General features: G+C 42.2%; 1 protein-coding gene across 1 annotated transcript in view; it reads right to left on the reverse strand.

The window, feature by feature from the left end:
* Nucleotides 1–651: 651 nt before the first annotated feature.
* Nucleotides 652–18,571, reverse strand: part of ACVR1 (activin A receptor type 1) — a 106,672-nt gene continuing 88,752 nt past the window's right edge. Inside the window, exons 6-10 of the mRNA XM_054971128.1 lie at nt 17,923–18,069; nt 15,178–15,453; nt 10,504–10,701; nt 3,632–3,762; nt 652–2,379 (exon numbers count right to left, since the gene is read on the reverse strand). Coding sequence (XP_054827103.1) covers nt 2,245–2,379; nt 3,632–3,762; nt 10,504–10,701; nt 15,178–15,453; nt 17,923–18,069 — 887 coding nt within the window. The 3' untranslated portion in view covers nt 652–2,244. The remainder of the gene's footprint in view (nt 2,380–3,631; nt 3,763–10,503; nt 10,702–15,177; nt 15,454–17,922; nt 18,070–18,571) is intronic.

Here is an 18,571-nt window from a genome sequence, read left to right on the forward strand (position 1 = left end):
CAGTAACATACTAGTTCTGAAGATGGAGGCTCCATTTAGCTACCATGGCTATCGGTGGTGGTGAAAAGTGCATTAAGTTATAGCTGACTTATGGCTACCCCTGCTTGGATTTTCAAGGCAAGAGACTAACAGAGGTGGTTTGCCATTGCATGACTCTGCATAGCTACCCTGGTCTTCCTTAGAGGTCCCTCTCCAATTGCTGCCCAAGGTCAGCCCTGTTTAGCTTCCAAGATCTGATGAGTTTGAGCTTACCTGGGCTATCCTGGACAGGGCATTAGGCACTGATAAATCTATCTTCCATGAATTTGAAGCACATCAACTTGAGATCAAGTCAAATATTACCTTCAAGTCTTTGGAGCTATCTTTTCAATGCCAAACTACGTGGCAGATATAAACAGATCACGTGTCCCAGGAAATTCAGGGCAGCAATCAGGACGTTTCTGATGAGGGACTAGAATTTCTCCCTCATTCTGTGAGAGCAGCAACATTTTACACAGCATAGAAACAGAAAATTTTTCCATACTCATCCCCCAAAAGGGTGCTGCTGAAGGCCGCAGGAAAGAAAAGCATCAAAACAGAAGTCGCAGTAGCTTGTCTTCTTCACACCACCAGTTATAAATAAAGTTCATTTGTTTCTTAGTATTATGCTGGTTTAATGGTTATAGAGCAACCACCATTACATTCAGCAGCCTTAAGTATTATTTAAGAGGGTTCCAGAGGGGGAAACAGCGGCGTAGTCACAAGGCAAGGCAAAGCAAGGCACTAGGATCAAACTTTTTACTCAGGAAACTCATGATAAAAAGCCATGGTGAGAACATATGTGATCCAGCTCATTCATGTACCATCACACAACAATTCACATCACTGTGAAGTTACGGCTTTGGCATGGACCACCCCCTCCCCGCAGCATCAGCATCAGCTGTATGAAGGATTGCTGAGGATCATCTTCAGTCATGCATCAGCCAACGCGCTGGTCGGCTGGCATCAATCCTTTCTTACAAACAGAGCAAGGGGTGAGAATCTTAGGATATAAACTGGTGAGGCAGACCACACACTATTTACCTTATGCCATGGAAGGCACAAACTGAGAGAACATTTCCTTCCCGTTGACTTGAAAATATTCTATTTCATTTATACAAATAACTGCTAAATACAAAAAGTAAATTAAAAAAATACGTTTTTTTCCTGATACGAGTTTAAATGCACGTTATGTATAGCTGCGAAGAAAAATGCACTTTCCTATAACTTCCATGATATATCATTTCCCTTCATTGCTTCCCTTCCCTCCTCTAGATCAATAAGGTACTAGATGTGGCATCATTTGGGTAATGGCTTTATATTTTGATATATAGATATAGATATAAATGTTCTGTATATTATGAACTGAAAATATATGTTACAGACCACACACATATAAAATGTGAAGCACTTTCAAAAAAGTGATTAAAATGTGTAACTGAAAATACAGGGAAAGAAGAGAAGAGGAACTGTTTTGGGTTAGACTGTAAGAAACGATAGAAGCCACATAAAAATAAGCTTTTAACTGTATGCACTTTCTTCAGCTTTCTTAAAACTGCTAAGTGCACTAGTAATAAATAAAATCTGAAAGTTTCCTTATAAACAATTCCTAGTGTCCAGCATTATTGTAAACAGTACACATATGTAAAAATGCAGTAAAAAAAAAAAGAAGTCAGTTACAGATTCAGTTTCCCAAACTGGTTTCCTCCTAATTAATAAACACGGATTGAGTACATAAGCCAATCTTAATATTTTTTGGCAAGTCATGTCTTTAAAATTAACAGTAACAGTGCAAGAAAAGAATGTAAAGAATCCCTAGTGCAATAAAGAAGAGACGCACAGGCAATATTGCCGATGAGAATTGACCGTGTCCATTTGTTGAACCTGGGAGCCACAAGAAGACAATTGACTTGTTTATTTCATTTTTCCAAAATAAAAAGCTATTAAAGGCCATAGCTGTAATGCCCCAGTCTTGTCTTAAGATTTCTGTGTCTTCCTTCCATAGGCCTCCATAGATCCAGCTTAAGTCTTTTGGCCAGTTATAAAATAACAAGAGTCACCAATTAAGGCTCAAATGGTTCCATTTCCTCTCAAACAGCTGGGCCAGGTAAAATTATTTCTGCCTATCTATGAAGTCACTTGGGACCGAGTCTTAGATTTCACCCAGCTGCTTTTCTATGCCGGATGGTAAGCTGTGTGTCTGTCCAGCATCACATGTGTTGATTATCAACAATCAGCTTTGATCTTATCTAAGGAATTATCAATTTTGGTCAAGGTCTTTTTTATACGCAAAGCTGTTAATCTTGCTGATGGATTGTGATACCAGCATTCTTTCATCAACTTGGCAAGGGACGTTAACGTCTGAAAAAGAAAAGAAAAAATCCACATTCAAGAAATCTGTGAAGGATGGACAGCTGATTTTGCAGACTGAGTCTACACATCCAAGCATCATTCTCAAACCACTGTTAAGATGGCTTCAGTATGTTTAGTTTGAGATCATGTCTGAACTGACAAAATCCACTATAGCCATTGCTCGTCTTTGGAAGCTCTTGCACTGCAGAAAGGGGAGTGCTAAGCACATAGAAAACAAAAGCCCACAGGCAGCTCTAAGCCATGATTTGCCTTTATTTTGTGATGCTCAAACCTTTCGTTTGGGTTCCAAAACTATGGTTAGCACGAGGGCTTTTTTTCTGGGAAAAGAGGTGGTGGAACTCAGTGGGTTGCCCTGGCTGGTGGCCCCGCTGAGCGGCGTGGAGGGCACTCTAAACTCCCCTCTGTCTGGAGATCAGGGGGCGGGGCCACCAGCCATGTGACCATTTTCAAGAGGTTCCAGAACTCTGTTCCACCACATTCCAGCTGAAAAAAAGCCCTGGTAAGCACTAACTATGGTTTTGAGTGGTCTTACAACTATTTTCCCTCACACAGCATGATCTGAACAAATGTCTTGAGGTAACATCTTTAAGGAGGGGCTGTGGCTCAGTGGAACAGCCTCTGCCTGGCATGCAGAAGGTACTGGGTTCAATTCCTGGCATCTACAGCTAAAACAATCAACTGCTGGATGAGACCCTGGAGAGCTACCGCCAGTCTGAGTGGACAATACTGACCTTGATGGACCAGTGGTCTGATTCAGTGTAAGGCACATTCACATGTGTTTCATGTGTGCACAGAAGATGAGGACGTAAGATTTTATCAAATGGGAACACATGTGAACTGAACCCTCCTTCCCCATGGCACTATGCTGAATATCCCCAGCTTGCTTCAGCCCTGTGCCAGTCCTCCAAGTGAGCCAGGCTGGAGGAACATTGCTTGAATGATGGACCACAGGTAGGGTGGCAAGAGGGGAGTTCGGCCTCATGCACCTATTTGATGCTAAAAAGTTTAGCCTCGTGCACCTATTTGATGCTAAAAGTTTAGCCTCATGCACCTAGTTGATGCTAAAAAAGTGCACACAAACAGGAAAGACAGATGATTAAATAAAACTGCAACCTCTGTCACATCTGGTCCCATCTATAGTCTAAACAGAGAGAATAAATGACAGATGATTTTAAAACTCTGAACAGATGATCTGCTAGAAAAGACTATATGGAAGAACACTCCAGGTGGCCATGCTTACAGGGTCAGAAAACCATCTGTTAGGAATGTTTGGCCTTTGCTGATCCACACAGACTACTTTTCTCATGTCTTCAAAACTAGGGTCGTTAGGAACGACATCATAAAAAGGAGGTTTGTAGTCTTCAACAATGCCTGGGAAGAAGAAGAAAAATAGATCACACTGTGGCATTGATATAGTCCAAAATCTTCATTAGCAATACAAAGTTCAGCAGATTACTACTTAGCAATCCTTAGCCAACGTGAAGCAATTGTGACATCTCACCAATATTATGAAATGAAATTCTAGAGCACAATACATTCATCATCTGGTTCTCCTTGCGGGTTAGAACATAATACTTTACTTTGTAACTACAGAATCACACATATTCGAACAGGCAAAAGACAGATCAAAGCTACTGAAACTTGGTGAATAAGTGGGAAATAGAACTTCAACTTTTTTTTTTTACACACTTGTTAATTTCAAGTTTCCTAATATAAAATGGGCAACACAGCTCTTGTGAAGGATGCTGTGTTGAGGGAGGGGGCAGAAATTTAGAAAAAGACAGACTGAATCCTGATTCTGTGATAAGAAAAAGGCTACCCATTACTCTTCAAAAAGCATCCAGAAATGCCATACAAGCAGCTACTGAATGTAGGGAGATAGTCTGCTGTAAGGTATATATTCTGCCATTTATTTTAATCCTAAACATTCTATTCCCACTTATCTATCAGGGTTTGTTGGGTGCTTATGTACCTGTTTTAATCTATTTCTAATAACTTTGAAACTCTGATGAGTTACTGAGACCAAGAATGTATACCATTAACAACATTTAGAAGACTAAAAAGGTAATTTTAGGAGAAATATTTCCAACAATTTCAATATTTTAGAAATAAGACTGTATTTTTACTCTTTGTTAATTACCAGACTTCACCATTTCAAATTCAGAATTCACAACCCACAGCTTGTTCTAGACTAAAACATTCCTGGCAGCAAAGATCAATGGAAAAACACTTCATACATCTTCTATACTTCTTTGAAAGGGCTCATGGACCCACGGTATTTCAAAAGAGCTAGTAGAGTCTTGGCTATGCTGATCCATCCTTCTGTAACCTCATGGTTGGATTACTATAATGCACTCTATGCTGGGCTGTCCTTGAAGACAATTTGGAAACTGCACCTGGCTCAAAATGCAACAGCCTGACTCCTGTCAAGGGACACCAGATGGGAACAATCTCTCACTCATCATCAAATAACTACATTGTTGTATTGTTGAAGGCTTTCACGGCTGGAGAACGATGGTTGTTGTGGGTTTTCCGGGCTGTATTGCCGTGGTCTTGGCATTGTAGTTCCTGACGTTTCGCCAGCAGCTGTGGCTGGCATCTTCAGAGGTGTAGCACCAAAAGACGGAGATCTCTCAGTGTCACTGAGAGATCTCCGTCTTTTGGTGCTACACTGAGGTGTAGCACCAGTGTAGCACTCAGTGTCACTCAGTGACACTGAGAGATCTCCGTCTTTTGGTGCTACACCTCTGAAGATGCCAGCCACAGCTGCTGGCGAAACGTCAGGAACTACAATGCCAAGACCACGGCAATACAGCCCGGAAAACCCACAACAACCAACTACATTGTTTTTCGCCAGTTTGTTTACGAGGCCAGTTCAAGGTACTGGTTATGACGTTTAACCCCTTTATGGCCTAGGACCCACATATCTAAAAGGACTGACTCCTGCCATATGTCTCTGCATGCCAACCATGGGCCGTTTCCACACTACTTACCTTCATCCGGAATGCTGTGGAACGTCGTGAAAAAACGGCAGAAGATAGCGTCTTCTCGCACGAGTTTTGCGCGATGTCGCGCAAAACTTGTGCAAGAAGACGCTATCTTCCATTTTTTTCACAACGTTCCACAGCATTCCGGATGAAGGTAAGTAGTGTGGAAACAGCCATGGTCTTCAGGCTGCTACCCGCTGGCTATTCCCCCCATTTAAGGTGGCCCACCTGGCATCAAATACAGCCCATGCCTTTTCCACTGTAGCTCCCGCTCTATGAAATGGGCTCCTTAAGGTGGGGAAGGAAAGCAGCACTGTCAGAAACCTTCGTGAGGTACTGCTACCTTACTTTATTTCCTAGGGCTTTTACTCCATTGGTTTGAAATTATAATATTTTTAAATGTGTCTTGTAAGCTGCCTTGAGCCAGAAAGAAAAACAGAATATATTTTAATATACACATAAATATTCACTTAAAATGTTTAGACTTTTTGACACAAATAGCTTTTAAGATAGGAAAGGAAAATACTGGCTGGACAAAGTGGAGTTTCCTAATAAAATCTGGACAGACACAAATAGATTTTTCTTCAAGATGCCAATGAAGATACATTTAATACATTTTGACCACTGCATTGAAAAAATTCATGTAAATCTTATTAATATACTAAGCCCTTCTACTTGCCATATTCTCTTTACACATCTGATCCTATCTGAGGCGTTTGGGGACAATGGTCTTGTTTTTTATGCAATTGCTCCAACATGGCCAGGAGCCCACAGGATAGGTTCCAACAGGCCCAATAAATGTCAATCAATACCCACGGGCAGCAATCTGGCAAGAGATAATGGTGACCCTTCATGGCCCTGGCTGCAGCTCCACTCATCCATGCAATATGGACGGGTTTTCTATCAGGTCAGTGAGGCGAAGACATTCAACTGCCAGTTTCAGTACAGGACAGACCTCACTTTATTGCGTGGGTGTGCATGTGTGTCAAAATGACCTTCTCCTTGCCTCTCTAATTTAGCCACACATGGCGAATATTGAGTTCCCAGAAGTTCTCCTGCCAATTAATGTGCTTTAGCAAACCCATCATTATAGGTTTTATAAAATGCACAAGGTGCTTTTGAACTCTGGTTATGTTCAGATTTATTTTCTAAATTTGATTTATATTAGAGTTTCAAACTTCGTCAACATACAGTTGTAACCTGAACTGGTTTCAGAAAGCGTACCGCGCCCACCCTTACACATCTGCCTTGAGATTCAGCGAGAAAGGCAAACAATTAATGAAGTAAAATAAAATAAAAATAAATCTGTACAGCTCCCAATAAGGTCCAACTGAAGATACTAGTTATTACTTCTAAAAATCCTTCACGGCTGGACCCAGAACACATTAGGAATACTACCTTCCAAATGCTCCTTCCATTCACCTTATGCTTGGTGATAAGACTTCTCCACATGCCCTCTTGCGGGAAACAAGATCCACAGATGTTCAGACCTGAACCTTTTTGGGGAACCCACACTGTGGAACAAGTTCCCTCACAGGATTCATTAGACCTCACTGTAATTTATAATCTGTTGGACAGTGAAAACTGCTTACCTCCTGCAGCAACCTGGAATTACTGCTTGGTCCTTGCTGCTATTCATTGCTTTTATCTAATAGTTCTACGGCAATTTATTTCAAAGGTTTTTTATAGTTTGGTGCATCATTTTGTGCATTTGCTGAAAGATACTTTCAGCTGGGTAGCCATGCTGGTCTGCAGCAGAATAGCAGGATTTGAGTCCAGCGGCATCTTAAGAGACCAACAAAATTTTCAGGGTATCAGCTTTCGGGTGTCAAAGCTCCCTTCTTCAGATACTCTGTCTAAAGAAGCGAGTTTTGACTCTTGAAAGCTCACACCTTGAAACTCTTGTTGGTCTCTATGGTGCCACAGGACTCAAACCTACTGTTCACTGAAAGGTGACTAATAGATTGCTAAAATAAAACACCAGTGCTTCCCTCCTGTATGCAAAGCTATCATTTATCTTTCAATCATAAACCTACAAAGGACACTAATACTTACTTAAATGAACATTCATAAGCTTATTTTAAAGACTGTCCTGTTGACTGTATGTATTACAGTAGAAACAGCAATTGTCTGGCTTTTACTCTATATTTTAAAAAAACCATACTTAACAAAGCCAACGCATTATGGGTCTTAGGGGAATATTTCTGGCTCCGGAGCTACCTACGAGAGCTAGCAAGGCACCATAAACTCTGGTCCACACTGTCATAACACTATCATTGTGAACTCTGACATCCTTTCCTTATATACCAACAGAAAAGAAAATGCACTACTTTAAAGAGGCATCCTAGAACCCATGAGACAATCTGTAAAAACAGTTTAAGAGGCCAATTTTTTTGAACTAGATAATAGTTACAAATTTCTAGTAGGCAAGAGGAAGCTTCCCTGGGAGCTTCTATAAAATCAAAAAGGCAGAAGGAGAGAGCAGACAGGGTAACTGATTGTGGCTATTGCTATTTTTCTTCTGGCTGTCCACTCACGTACTCTTTCCCTGCCCAAAGAGGAACAGACTCAGCCGTGGCTGAAACAAGACAACCTGCTCTCTAATTCTTGTGCCCTGGAAGTCTAACTAGATGCGATGTTGGACATTCATGATCAGATGTCTGGCTTCTTCTCCCCTCTACCTCGTATTGCTTTTGCATTCACATCAATTTGCCCCAAGCACAGCAAGGACATTCTTCATTACACAAACCAGGCCATTTCCCCCCAGAATACTCCAGTAAAGAGGAACAATGTGTTGGGCTAGCATCTTGGCGACCCAGCAATGACGTCTCACTCAACTGCAGAGGCTTGCTGGGTAACCCTGTGCCAGTCACACATTCTCAGGCTAATCTTCAGAATAGTTGTGAGAATAAAATGGATGTAGAAGAACAATGTTGTAAGCTACTTTATGTCCTTCATTGGTGAGAAAAGCAGAGCATAAAAAGCTAAATAAATAAGATGTCTAAGCACACAGAATGTTAACATTGTCACCCTGAGCTTGCCTTATCATGTAGGGCTGAAAAATACATAGATGAACACATCATGCTGCCACCAGCCTTGTTTTCTCTAGTGTATCCTCCCAAAGAGCTGGTAACTGGCTTATGTTTTTTTCCTGGTACATAGACATTGTAACTAAGTACATAACTAGAATTATCAATTCAATATAGCACCTACAAACAGAAGGGAAAATCCTCAAGCAACACAATTGCTGGCTCAATCAATGGGGCAGGCTGTATTTTAGAGCAACATCCTAAGACCGGGAGACTTCAGTTCTCATCTTTAGTACCCCAGAGCTTCTCTTTGTTTTCCAATGTGCACGAGCAGCTAATTTTGAGAGCCACTGGTCATCCAGGTTGACAAGGACTCTCATCTTCCTATATCGTCAAACAGTCCACCCATTAATGTCAGCTGGCTTAATCAGTCCAGTGACCTTTCCATTCCTTCAGGAATCCAGAAAGCCTCCTTTCCCTCCTTTCTCCCCTGAGAAAAGTGAGGGAAGAGGGTATGGATAATGTCACAGTCTTGAAGGAAACATGGGACTTGCTACTACTTCAATGGCAAAAGCACCTTAATGATAGTATTGTCCTATCACTACAATTGGTTGAACGAAAGGACAGAAAGTGAAACGATTTGTTCTGACTTTACATATTTTACTTAAAATATATTACTTAACAATATAACTCAAAACAAACAAAATACAAGGGGCCTCTTTGTTTGCAGAGGCAACAAAGTAGTCACCACTCACCAGCTCTACAACATTTGGGTGGTTTAAATAAGAGAGCTATAGCATGCAATTTCAGGCAAAGTTCAGAACTCAAAGTTCAACATAACAACCTTAATGTTACGGATTAAATTCTCAGGGGTCTCCAAGCGACACACATTGTTCCAAGAATTGAGAAATATAGTTGACAGAATGTTTATGAAACCCCTCTCCCATGAAACAAATGTTTTCGAGCGAATGTGAATAGATGGTGACATTCGTTCTACATTGGTTTCTGATGGGCGTTGCTCTCGTTTGACTTAAAAACATCTTTTACTTTCCTTGTTCCAGTAATTAAGATTGAGCAAACAATGCTGCTAAATAAAGTAACTCGTCTAAGAACTGATACACCAAACTAAGTACTTTAAAACTAATTAGTTTAATTCAAATATTTAAAACTAGTTAAATTCAAGTATTTTTAAGGGCGTACCAATACAACGGTCATATATGTATTATTTATATTGCCATGACATTACGGCAGATATTGCTGAAAAAGGCTTCTCCGTGGCAAATAAGCCTCTGGCTTTAAAATGGCAAAAAGGAAATTATGTAGATGAGGTCCATATTGCTTAGTCTCCCGCTCTTCCTCCATAAGGGCATGCTTCGCATTCCTAAACCATGCCATTATCATGCACTGCACCAACCACAATAGATGTGTATTCCAATGACAGCTACAAGGCCGTTTTCTTGCATTATGTATGAATAATGAAATATTTGCTTTTCAGAAAGTGCTACACAGCTGCAAAGGCCTATCATAAAAGCCTCCATTCCTTAAGGGGCGATGCAGGGAAGACTAGCAGCCCAATCCTGTTCTGGAATTTAGTATCAATACTTGGCTACTTTTCCAGACTAGTCATGGTTGCTTAAGGCGCTAGCGCTCTAAAGGATCTTGACCAGGGCTTTTTTTCTGGGAAAAGAGGTGGTGGAACTCAGTGGGTTGCCCTCAGAGAATTGCCAGTCACAAGTCATCAAAGAAATCTGGCATATATTTAGTAGTGAGAAGAACGCTTTCACATAAAATGAGATACAAATTCTAATCTGTGGATCTCTATTTGTATTTTCAATCTGGTTCATGACCAAGAACTAAATCATAAATAAATTCAACAAGTGCCCCTTTTTTGCAGGAGCCAAAACTGATAGTTGTGTCTGGCACATCAATTATTGTGACAGTACCAAGTTGTTCATTATGGAGTAAAAGTTTGAATTACTTGGCAGTACACACATATATGCAATGGAAGAAGGCACCAATGATTAGAAAGATGAAATAGATGCTTACCCATTTAATGTCAACTCATTTTATATATCACATATATAACATATACTTACCGTTGCTAAGCATGCGCCTGGCAACTTCCCATAGGACCAGTCCAAATGCCCAAATATCAACCCTTTTGTATGAGTCAAAACTGTCCACTTGGATGGTTTCGTCTAAGACTTCTGGGGCCATGTAGCGCTTGGTACCCACGCGGGGGTTGTTCCCCACATCCAGCTGATTAGTGCTTTGGGAGTGCATGACTGCAAGGCCTGTAATCCAAAGAGAGGAGTTACTACAAGTTTATCTGGGTTATTAAAATTACTGCCTGTTAACACGTCAGAAAGCAAAGCAGATCACAGTAGCTCCTGCATTTGTGGCCTACAGACAACAGGGTAAGCGGTGATATTAATAGTCCCAACTGAAATGGAGACTGAGAAAAGATTGGCTTTTTGAGCCAAGGTTTATGTACAGGCCCAAACCCAAATCCATCTGACAGGTTACAAAATAGGTGAAATTAACCACCAAGAAGGAAGACTGAGAACTTCCCAAAATATGCATGGCAAAAAAAAAAAAAAACCACAAAAAGTAAGAGCACGTGCATACAGAACAATGACACAACACGTACAATACAAGAGAACAGCCTGAGAAGGGGGGACTGCACAAAGGAATGAAAACACTGCAAAACTAATGCAATGGAGGGGATAATCTACAGCACTTGACCCTACGTGAGTGCTCGACCTGCCACAAATGATGTGAAACAAGCAGATGGCAAAGACAAGTCTCTCCACCCCAGCTGGCTCGCTGCCAGCTCCAATGTTATTACTGTCACTCAAAAAATGTTAAGTGCTGAACTGCAGTTCAATAGAACCGAATAGGGATAAGCCTTTGGCAATGATAAGTTACTTATAGACAAGTATGTATGTAAATTCTTAAGACAAGGAAAACCCCTTTGGGGGCTGGGGCTGGGAGACACTGTTCTGCGGTGGTTTCAGTCCTACCTTGAAGGTAGGTTTCAGGGTGTGGTTCTGGGGGACTGCTCCTCCACCCACTGGCCTCTCACCGATGGGGTTCCACAAAGTTCTAGCTTGTCCCCAATGCTTTTCAACATCTACATAAAGCCGCTGGAAGAGGTCATCCAGAGACTGGGCCAGTGTACTGATGACTCACAAGCCCTATCTCATGCTTCCAGCAGATCCCAGGGAGGCTGTGGAAACTGAACAGGTGCCTGGAGGCAGTTTAGGGATGGATGGGGACTCAGAAGCTGAAAAGTAATCATGACAAAATGGAGGTGCTATTGGTGGGAGGACAGTTTGACCCAAGAATGTTGCTATCTTCCGCTCTTGACAGGGTTGCACTCCCTCAAATGAGGAAGTTCGCACCATGGGGTCCCGCTGGACCCAGACCTCCTGTTGGATAAACAGGTAGCAGTGGTGGCCAGGGGTGCTTTGACGGAGGAGACAGCTGCAGCCCATTCTGAGTACGAAAGATCTCGCCACTGTGATGTCTTCAATGTGCTCTATGTGGGGCTGTCCCTGAAAAATGTCCAGAAGCTGCAACTGCTGCAGCACGCTGTGGCCAGAGCGTTAACTGGAACGGATCGTAGGAACTAGACCACTCCAGTCTTGTACACAGGCTCCCAATTGGCTTCCAGGTCCAATTCAAGGAATTGGTATTGACCTTTAAAGCCTTATATTGATTTGGGGCAGGCATATCTAAGGGCTGCCTTCTCCTATATGAACCTACCTGTCCGCGCTGGTCATCTTCAGAGTCCCTGCTTCAGGTGTCCCTAGCACCTGAGGCCTGGTGAATGGCAACCCAAGGAAGGGCTTCTCGGCCAAGGTGCCCAAACGTTGGAATTCCCTCCCCAGGAAGATTGATTTGTCTTCCTCCATAGTTGTCTTCGTCAGCCTCACAGTGTGCGTTACATGCATTTGTCTATGTTTTTACTGAATTGTTTATATTTATTGAGTTGTTTTATTATGCCTATATTTTAAATGCTGTTTCAATGATGAAATGTTAATTTATTTATTTAATTTATCTATGTCACTTATAGTCCACCTTTCTCACTGAGACTCAAGGCGGATTACATAGTGTGAGATCAGTACAATCAGTAGAAAGGACAAGGGTAGGCATTTCCGTACACTGTCAAGGGCATTTTCATAAACAACGTCATAGGGTAGATGAATACAAGCTTACAGAAACATAGCATTAGCAAGGATCCAATACAGGGTTAAAGGATTGCTGAAACAGAACATAATCCGTTCTAGGATTGACATTAGACAACATGAAGCACAAGCAGTATATATGAGTACATATTCAAAGCAACAGGTAATATGTAAAGCAACATAACGGTGGAGCCCATCGTTCCCAACTCATAGGCAAAACATCCGAGACCCCCTCCCTACAATATCGTTTTAATGCTTTAACGTTTGCTGCCTTGGGGACCCTTTTTGGGTGGAAAGGCAGCACAGAAATATTTTAAATAAATACTAAAACCCATCATAATATGAGTAGTGCTTAAAGAACAGTTAGGAAAGTAGCATGGCCGAGAGATTAAGTAAAGCGTTTGAAAAACCACCCTTCCAAACAGCAGAAACGGGCTGAGTACCAGCCAAACAGGAATACTTCCGTTTTAGTCAAGACATACAATTAAAAATGTTCATTTCATTCGTTGCATGGATGAAACACGTCCTTGCCCAGAAACTTGAGTGCTTCATAACCACTGCTGGGGGCGGGGAGTAATTCACGGAGAGAGATGGTCATTTTAGTTCTTCCAGAACTTTTGAGTAAATCAAAACCTTAAGTGAGGGCAATACTGACTCATATATTTGACCAATAACTGCCATGAGAAATATAAAAGGCAAATAAAATGCCTTCATCTTCCAAAAACACACACTAATATAAGATGCGCTTCGGGAAATAAACATCCTCTGGAATAAGTCTAAAGAAACTGTTCTGCTCAGTCAGTCTGCAGTACACTTCCACACCATTAAACCATTTATTGAGACGCAGGTCCCAAATAGCACCACTTTGGCTAAAGTACTGGTGGCAACAGCTACAAAATAAATAAATGAACAAGTCCATCTGACTGCTGATTTCAAAATCTATCAATAAGTTATCACTGGAGTGGCATACAGCACTTAAGATTAAAAATGCATTTACTTCAATCTCAGACACTAATCCGGCCTTCCATTCCAACCAAACAGAAGCAAAGGCACGTTATACAATAACCAAGCAATACCACATAAGATCCAGCTGCGTATATGAGATCTCTACTCCATATACTATGTATTTTCATATCCTTCTCAGGAAAAAAAAATCCATAGGGTGAGATGATTCTTTTGGCTTGTTGTAGTTAGAGCAATGGAAAGTTAGAGCAATGTATCACTGTAACTATCACATTTACCCTTGCATCTGACCACTAATAAACTCTCCCCCAAATTCAATGGTCCTACCACTCTGCTCAGAAAAGTGGGAAGCCTTCCTCCAGTCTAAGGTCCCTTCCTCTGAGGAAAGTGGCTCTTCCACCAATGGACCGATCACTTCCATCAGAGGAAGGCTCTCTTAAGCGGAAGGTACAAACCCCTGGCTGAGCAAGGACATAGGATACAAAACCAACACTGTGCACTTCTCACCAAATCCGTCACAAGACAAGCATCAAGTTTTCGATGGCGTCACTCCCAAGCACACTGCAGTCGATGTGCCACTGAGGCCACCACCGCAAGCCCACTGTTATGCCTTGGAATGGTTTTGCCCTGATCTAATCTGCTGGGTAGCGAGCGTCAGCACAACACCGCAACAGCAAGGAGTGCACATATGACCATCCCAGACACACCCAACCAAGTCCAGAAGATCCTCCTCCTCTTCTCCAGGAGCTCACAAATCTCTGCTGCCTGTGGGGCACAACCATCAAGTCTGGAAGGCTAAAACAAGCCTGTAACATGCCCCCACTTCTTTGACTCTATCCCATACACACAATCTTATAAGCCATCGAAGCAGCATTTCCATTATATTATGAAATGTTTTGAACAAGCCATATCGTAATAATAGGACTGCGGTCCAAGGAGGGCCTCTTTAGATCCCTGTAACATGTACTGCCCCCCACCCCCACATCAATGCTTGGGCCACAAATGACTGCACCACATGTGATACACAGACTGGCTAGCATCAGCTTTAATTTAAACTATCCATGGCACAGTATAACAGCTACAACATGGCAGAAAGGCCACCGGGCAATCTCACACCACAGTCGGATCACTGTGCAAAGCAGTAGTAGAAACTCTGAGAGGGCTCCTTTGAGAGGGAGGTTATAGGACTGCAGAATGCTCTCCAGTTATTGCATGAAAATCCTAAGCAGAAGCATCCTTGTCTGTGCTCAGGGTAGTAAATGGGATACAAATGTGTAACCGCGAAGGGTTGCATTGTTAACCTCTCATGCAAGACTCCTGTCTTCCCAATATTTAGCACCCTACCACACAAGCCTTTAAAACTGCACATAATAAATATTCTTTACAAAGCTGTACCCAGCTGGTACAAGGTGACTTAGCAAACAGATTTTTAGAGAGTTACTGTAAGTGCCCTCTAGTGGATGCAAGGGGATCTTTCAAAGCAACTCCAAAATTACCTGGCTCCAGCTAAAGAAATGTCCTCAAGAACTACATTGGGTTACCAGAGGATTGCATAGCATCCTTTCAGTATTTAAAATGAAACAGAAAAACCAAAACAGAAAGAAGATACCCACTCACCTAAATCTGCTATGCAACACTGTCCATTTTTCTTAACCAGGATATTTTTACTCTTCAAGTCGCGGTGAGCAATGGCAGGTTTCCCTTGGGTCCCAAATATCTCTATGTGCAAATGTGCAAGGCCACTAGCAATAGACAAGACAATCCGGAGGCAGCTGACCGTGTCCAGTGTTGTGAGCTGGAGATAATCGTACAAAGAGCCCATCTCATGATAGTGTGTGATTAGCCACAACTGAGTGCTGGAATTCCTGGAAGTCATATCTGAGGCAATGAAGCCTGAAAGGTAAAGAGAAACATATGTGGGGGGGGGGGGTCAGTCAGCTCCCCCCCCATCTAAACAGAGCTGGATTTACACCCCCAATAGAACTGCAGGTCACCATGGTAAGAGGCATAAAGGAGGCCATTTCCAAATACAGCGTGTTTCACTGGCTTTTCCTAACATAATCAAGGGATTCCCCACCCCCAATTATTGATCAATTATCACCTCTTCAGTTCTCAAACTTAAATCTAAGACTTTTCAGATAAATATCTAAAAAAAGGTAAAGGCAAGCATCGAGTCATTATTGATCCATGGGGGGACGTCCCATCATGACGTTTTCTTGGCAGACTTTTTACCAGGTAGTTTGCTATTGCCTTCCCCAGTCATCTACACTTTACCCCCAGGAAACTGGGTACTCATTTTACTGACCTCAGGAGGATGGAAGGCTGAATCAACCTTGAGCCAGATATCTGAACGTGGCTTTCGCCAGGATCGAACTCATGTCGTGAGCAGAGCTTGGGCTGCAATACTGCAGCTTACCACTCTGCGCCATGGGGCTCTAAAACAAGAAGGAGCCCCGTGGTGCAGAGTACTGCAGCCCAAGCTCTGCTCACGGCCTGTGTTCGATCCTGGCGGAAGCCAGGTTCAGATAGCCGGCTCAAGGTTGACTCAGCCTTCCATCCTTCCGAGGTCAGTAAAATGAGTACCCAGTTTCCTGGGGGTAAAGTGTAGATGACTGGGGAAGGCAGTGGCAAACCACCCCATAACAAAAAGTCTGCCAAGAAAATGACGGGATGCGACGTCCCTCCATGGGTCAGTAATGACTCGGTGCTTGCACAGGGGACTACCTTTACCTACCTATCTAAAACAAGAGTTTTCAACAAGAATTATTGAGCACCCTCTTCGTTAGATGTTTTCTCATGTATCTGATGGCGAACTTTAAGTGACAACAGATTATAACAAGGCCACAATGAATTTGTGAGTCTTTATGATGCCTCTGAATTCTATTTTCACTAGGAGCAAATGTACAAGGATACCTCTTTGGAATTAGTCTCCTGTTTAAAGTCAACTAATAAATACTTCATCTTGCTTGCAATGAAAAAATACACTGGGGCAGCCCTGGACCAACCATAAGTGATTCAAGTCAACCCACCAGAGAACTGTCCTGCACAGAAAAAGATCCAGTTTTGCAGCACACAAGGGCCCCATATGCAAACTCTATTTGCAGGAGGCCCAGAGGACCCTGGGAAGCAGTGAGGAGCATCTTGCTGCTGACAGAGGCAAAGGGCAGCCAAGTCTTGGTTCCCAATCCTGTTCAAAGACAGCAGGAGCACAGGGATAGGGTAACAATAAGGGAACAGTCCTGCCTCATGGGCTCAGGCTAGCACAGATGTCTGGCCCCACAGCTGCTATCCTCAGAGCCCTTAAAGCAAAAAAGCTAGTGATGAGATAATCATGCGCTGTGCACCGGAGGCAGGGCTTGGCTGCTTGTGTAGAAACTGTGTGGAAGCCTGAGAACCTAATTCTGTATAAGTCAGGCAAGTCAGGTTATATATCTGAGAGATTATTCTAGCTAGGTTAGGCAAGTGGTGTGGAAAGGCCTGGATGAGAAGAGACTTAAGTCTGATAGAGAAGATCTGTGTGGAAAAATCACTCTGGGAGACTGAGTCTGTGAAAATACCTTTTAAAAAGATACAATTATATTTGAAACTGCTAAGTTTAAGAACTATTCAGAAACCAATATGATTATCAAAACTCTGCAACCATCATGTTTATGTACTTATAAAGAAATTCTATACTGACCACATACTGACCATTCTGTCAAACTACCATCTATAACAAGCCTTCCTATACACCAGTTACATTGAGAAGGTCTAAGGTGAAAGACTTTGGTGGCAGTGAGAGCCTTTTGAGGGAGTCAGGGAATATATAGGTCACACTCACAGAAAAGGGAAGGTGTTCTCGAGGCATATGCCTGGATACAGTAGAGAACACCTGAAGCTCTAAAGAAGAGAGACGTGGCTCACGAAAGCTCAAACCCTACCACAAATTGTGTTGGTCTTATAGGTGCTACTGGACTCTTGCTCTTTTTGACCTGAAGCTCAGTGTGAGTGGAAATATAAGGAGTGTTGATTGGAACCAGGGACCTCCTGAGGTATAAGTTAAGGTAAAGTAAAGAGAATTGGAACTAAAGATTCAAAGACACAGGTTATACAAATGAAACAAACATGCAGATCATTACAGCATGGCATTTCTCATAGAGAAATACTCTGAGAAAAGATTTTACTTCCTTTGTTTTTATATTCTTTGTGATTGATTGTAATGGTCTCTGGCTATATGCAATAAGTGCTATCATTTATTCAAATACTTCCTTTGTCTAAATGCAAGAAACATCTAGGTTATAAGAAAAGAGACACAGAAAAGGCCCCGGCTCCAAGTATTCTCAACTGCCCCACACCTGCCCATATGCAAAATGTCATTATTACCTAAAATGTTTTCATGCCTCAGTAACACTGTATTATACAATTCCGTTTCCCTGAACCAGGACTTTTCATCTCGGGAAGAAAAGATCTTTACTGCAATGTTTTCTCCTTGCCACTGTCCTCTCCAGACCTCTCCATATCGACCTTTTCCTGGTAAAAGCAAGTAGTACAAAGATTATACCAGTGAATTTCATTTACGGAAAAAACAGTACACTTTGCACTATGATCAAATCAAAGACACGCAATTTAATTCAAAGCCAAAATGTTACGGATTGTAACTTGGAGCCTGCACATCATAATGACTTTGTTAGTTTCTTACCAGTGTTCAGCCAGAAGGCCACTCAGCAGGGACCCATGTCCCAAACATACCAAGAACCCCCAGAATCCTAGAAGCACCTCCTTTGCCAAGCAGCACATGGGGCCGGACTGGGAGGTGATTCTTTCTTTTTCTCCCTCCCTCACTCCCTCAGGTGTTCCTCAGGATCTGAAAATTAACTTAAGGGTTCCTCCAGCAAAAAAAGGTTGGGAAACACTGATCTACACTGATTGAAACCAGTTTCCCATAGTCTCAGAGTCCTTTTCCATCTCTGCTATCTGAGTTTCTTTAGCAGTAGAAAAGAGCAAGAGTCCAGTAGCACCTGTAAGACTAACA

Source organism: Eublepharis macularius, chromosome 2 (assembly GCF_028583425.1).
Source record: "Eublepharis macularius isolate TG4126 chromosome 2, MPM_Emac_v1.0, whole genome shotgun sequence".
NCBI lineage: Eukaryota > Metazoa > Chordata > Lepidosauria > Squamata > Eublepharidae > Eublepharis > Eublepharis macularius.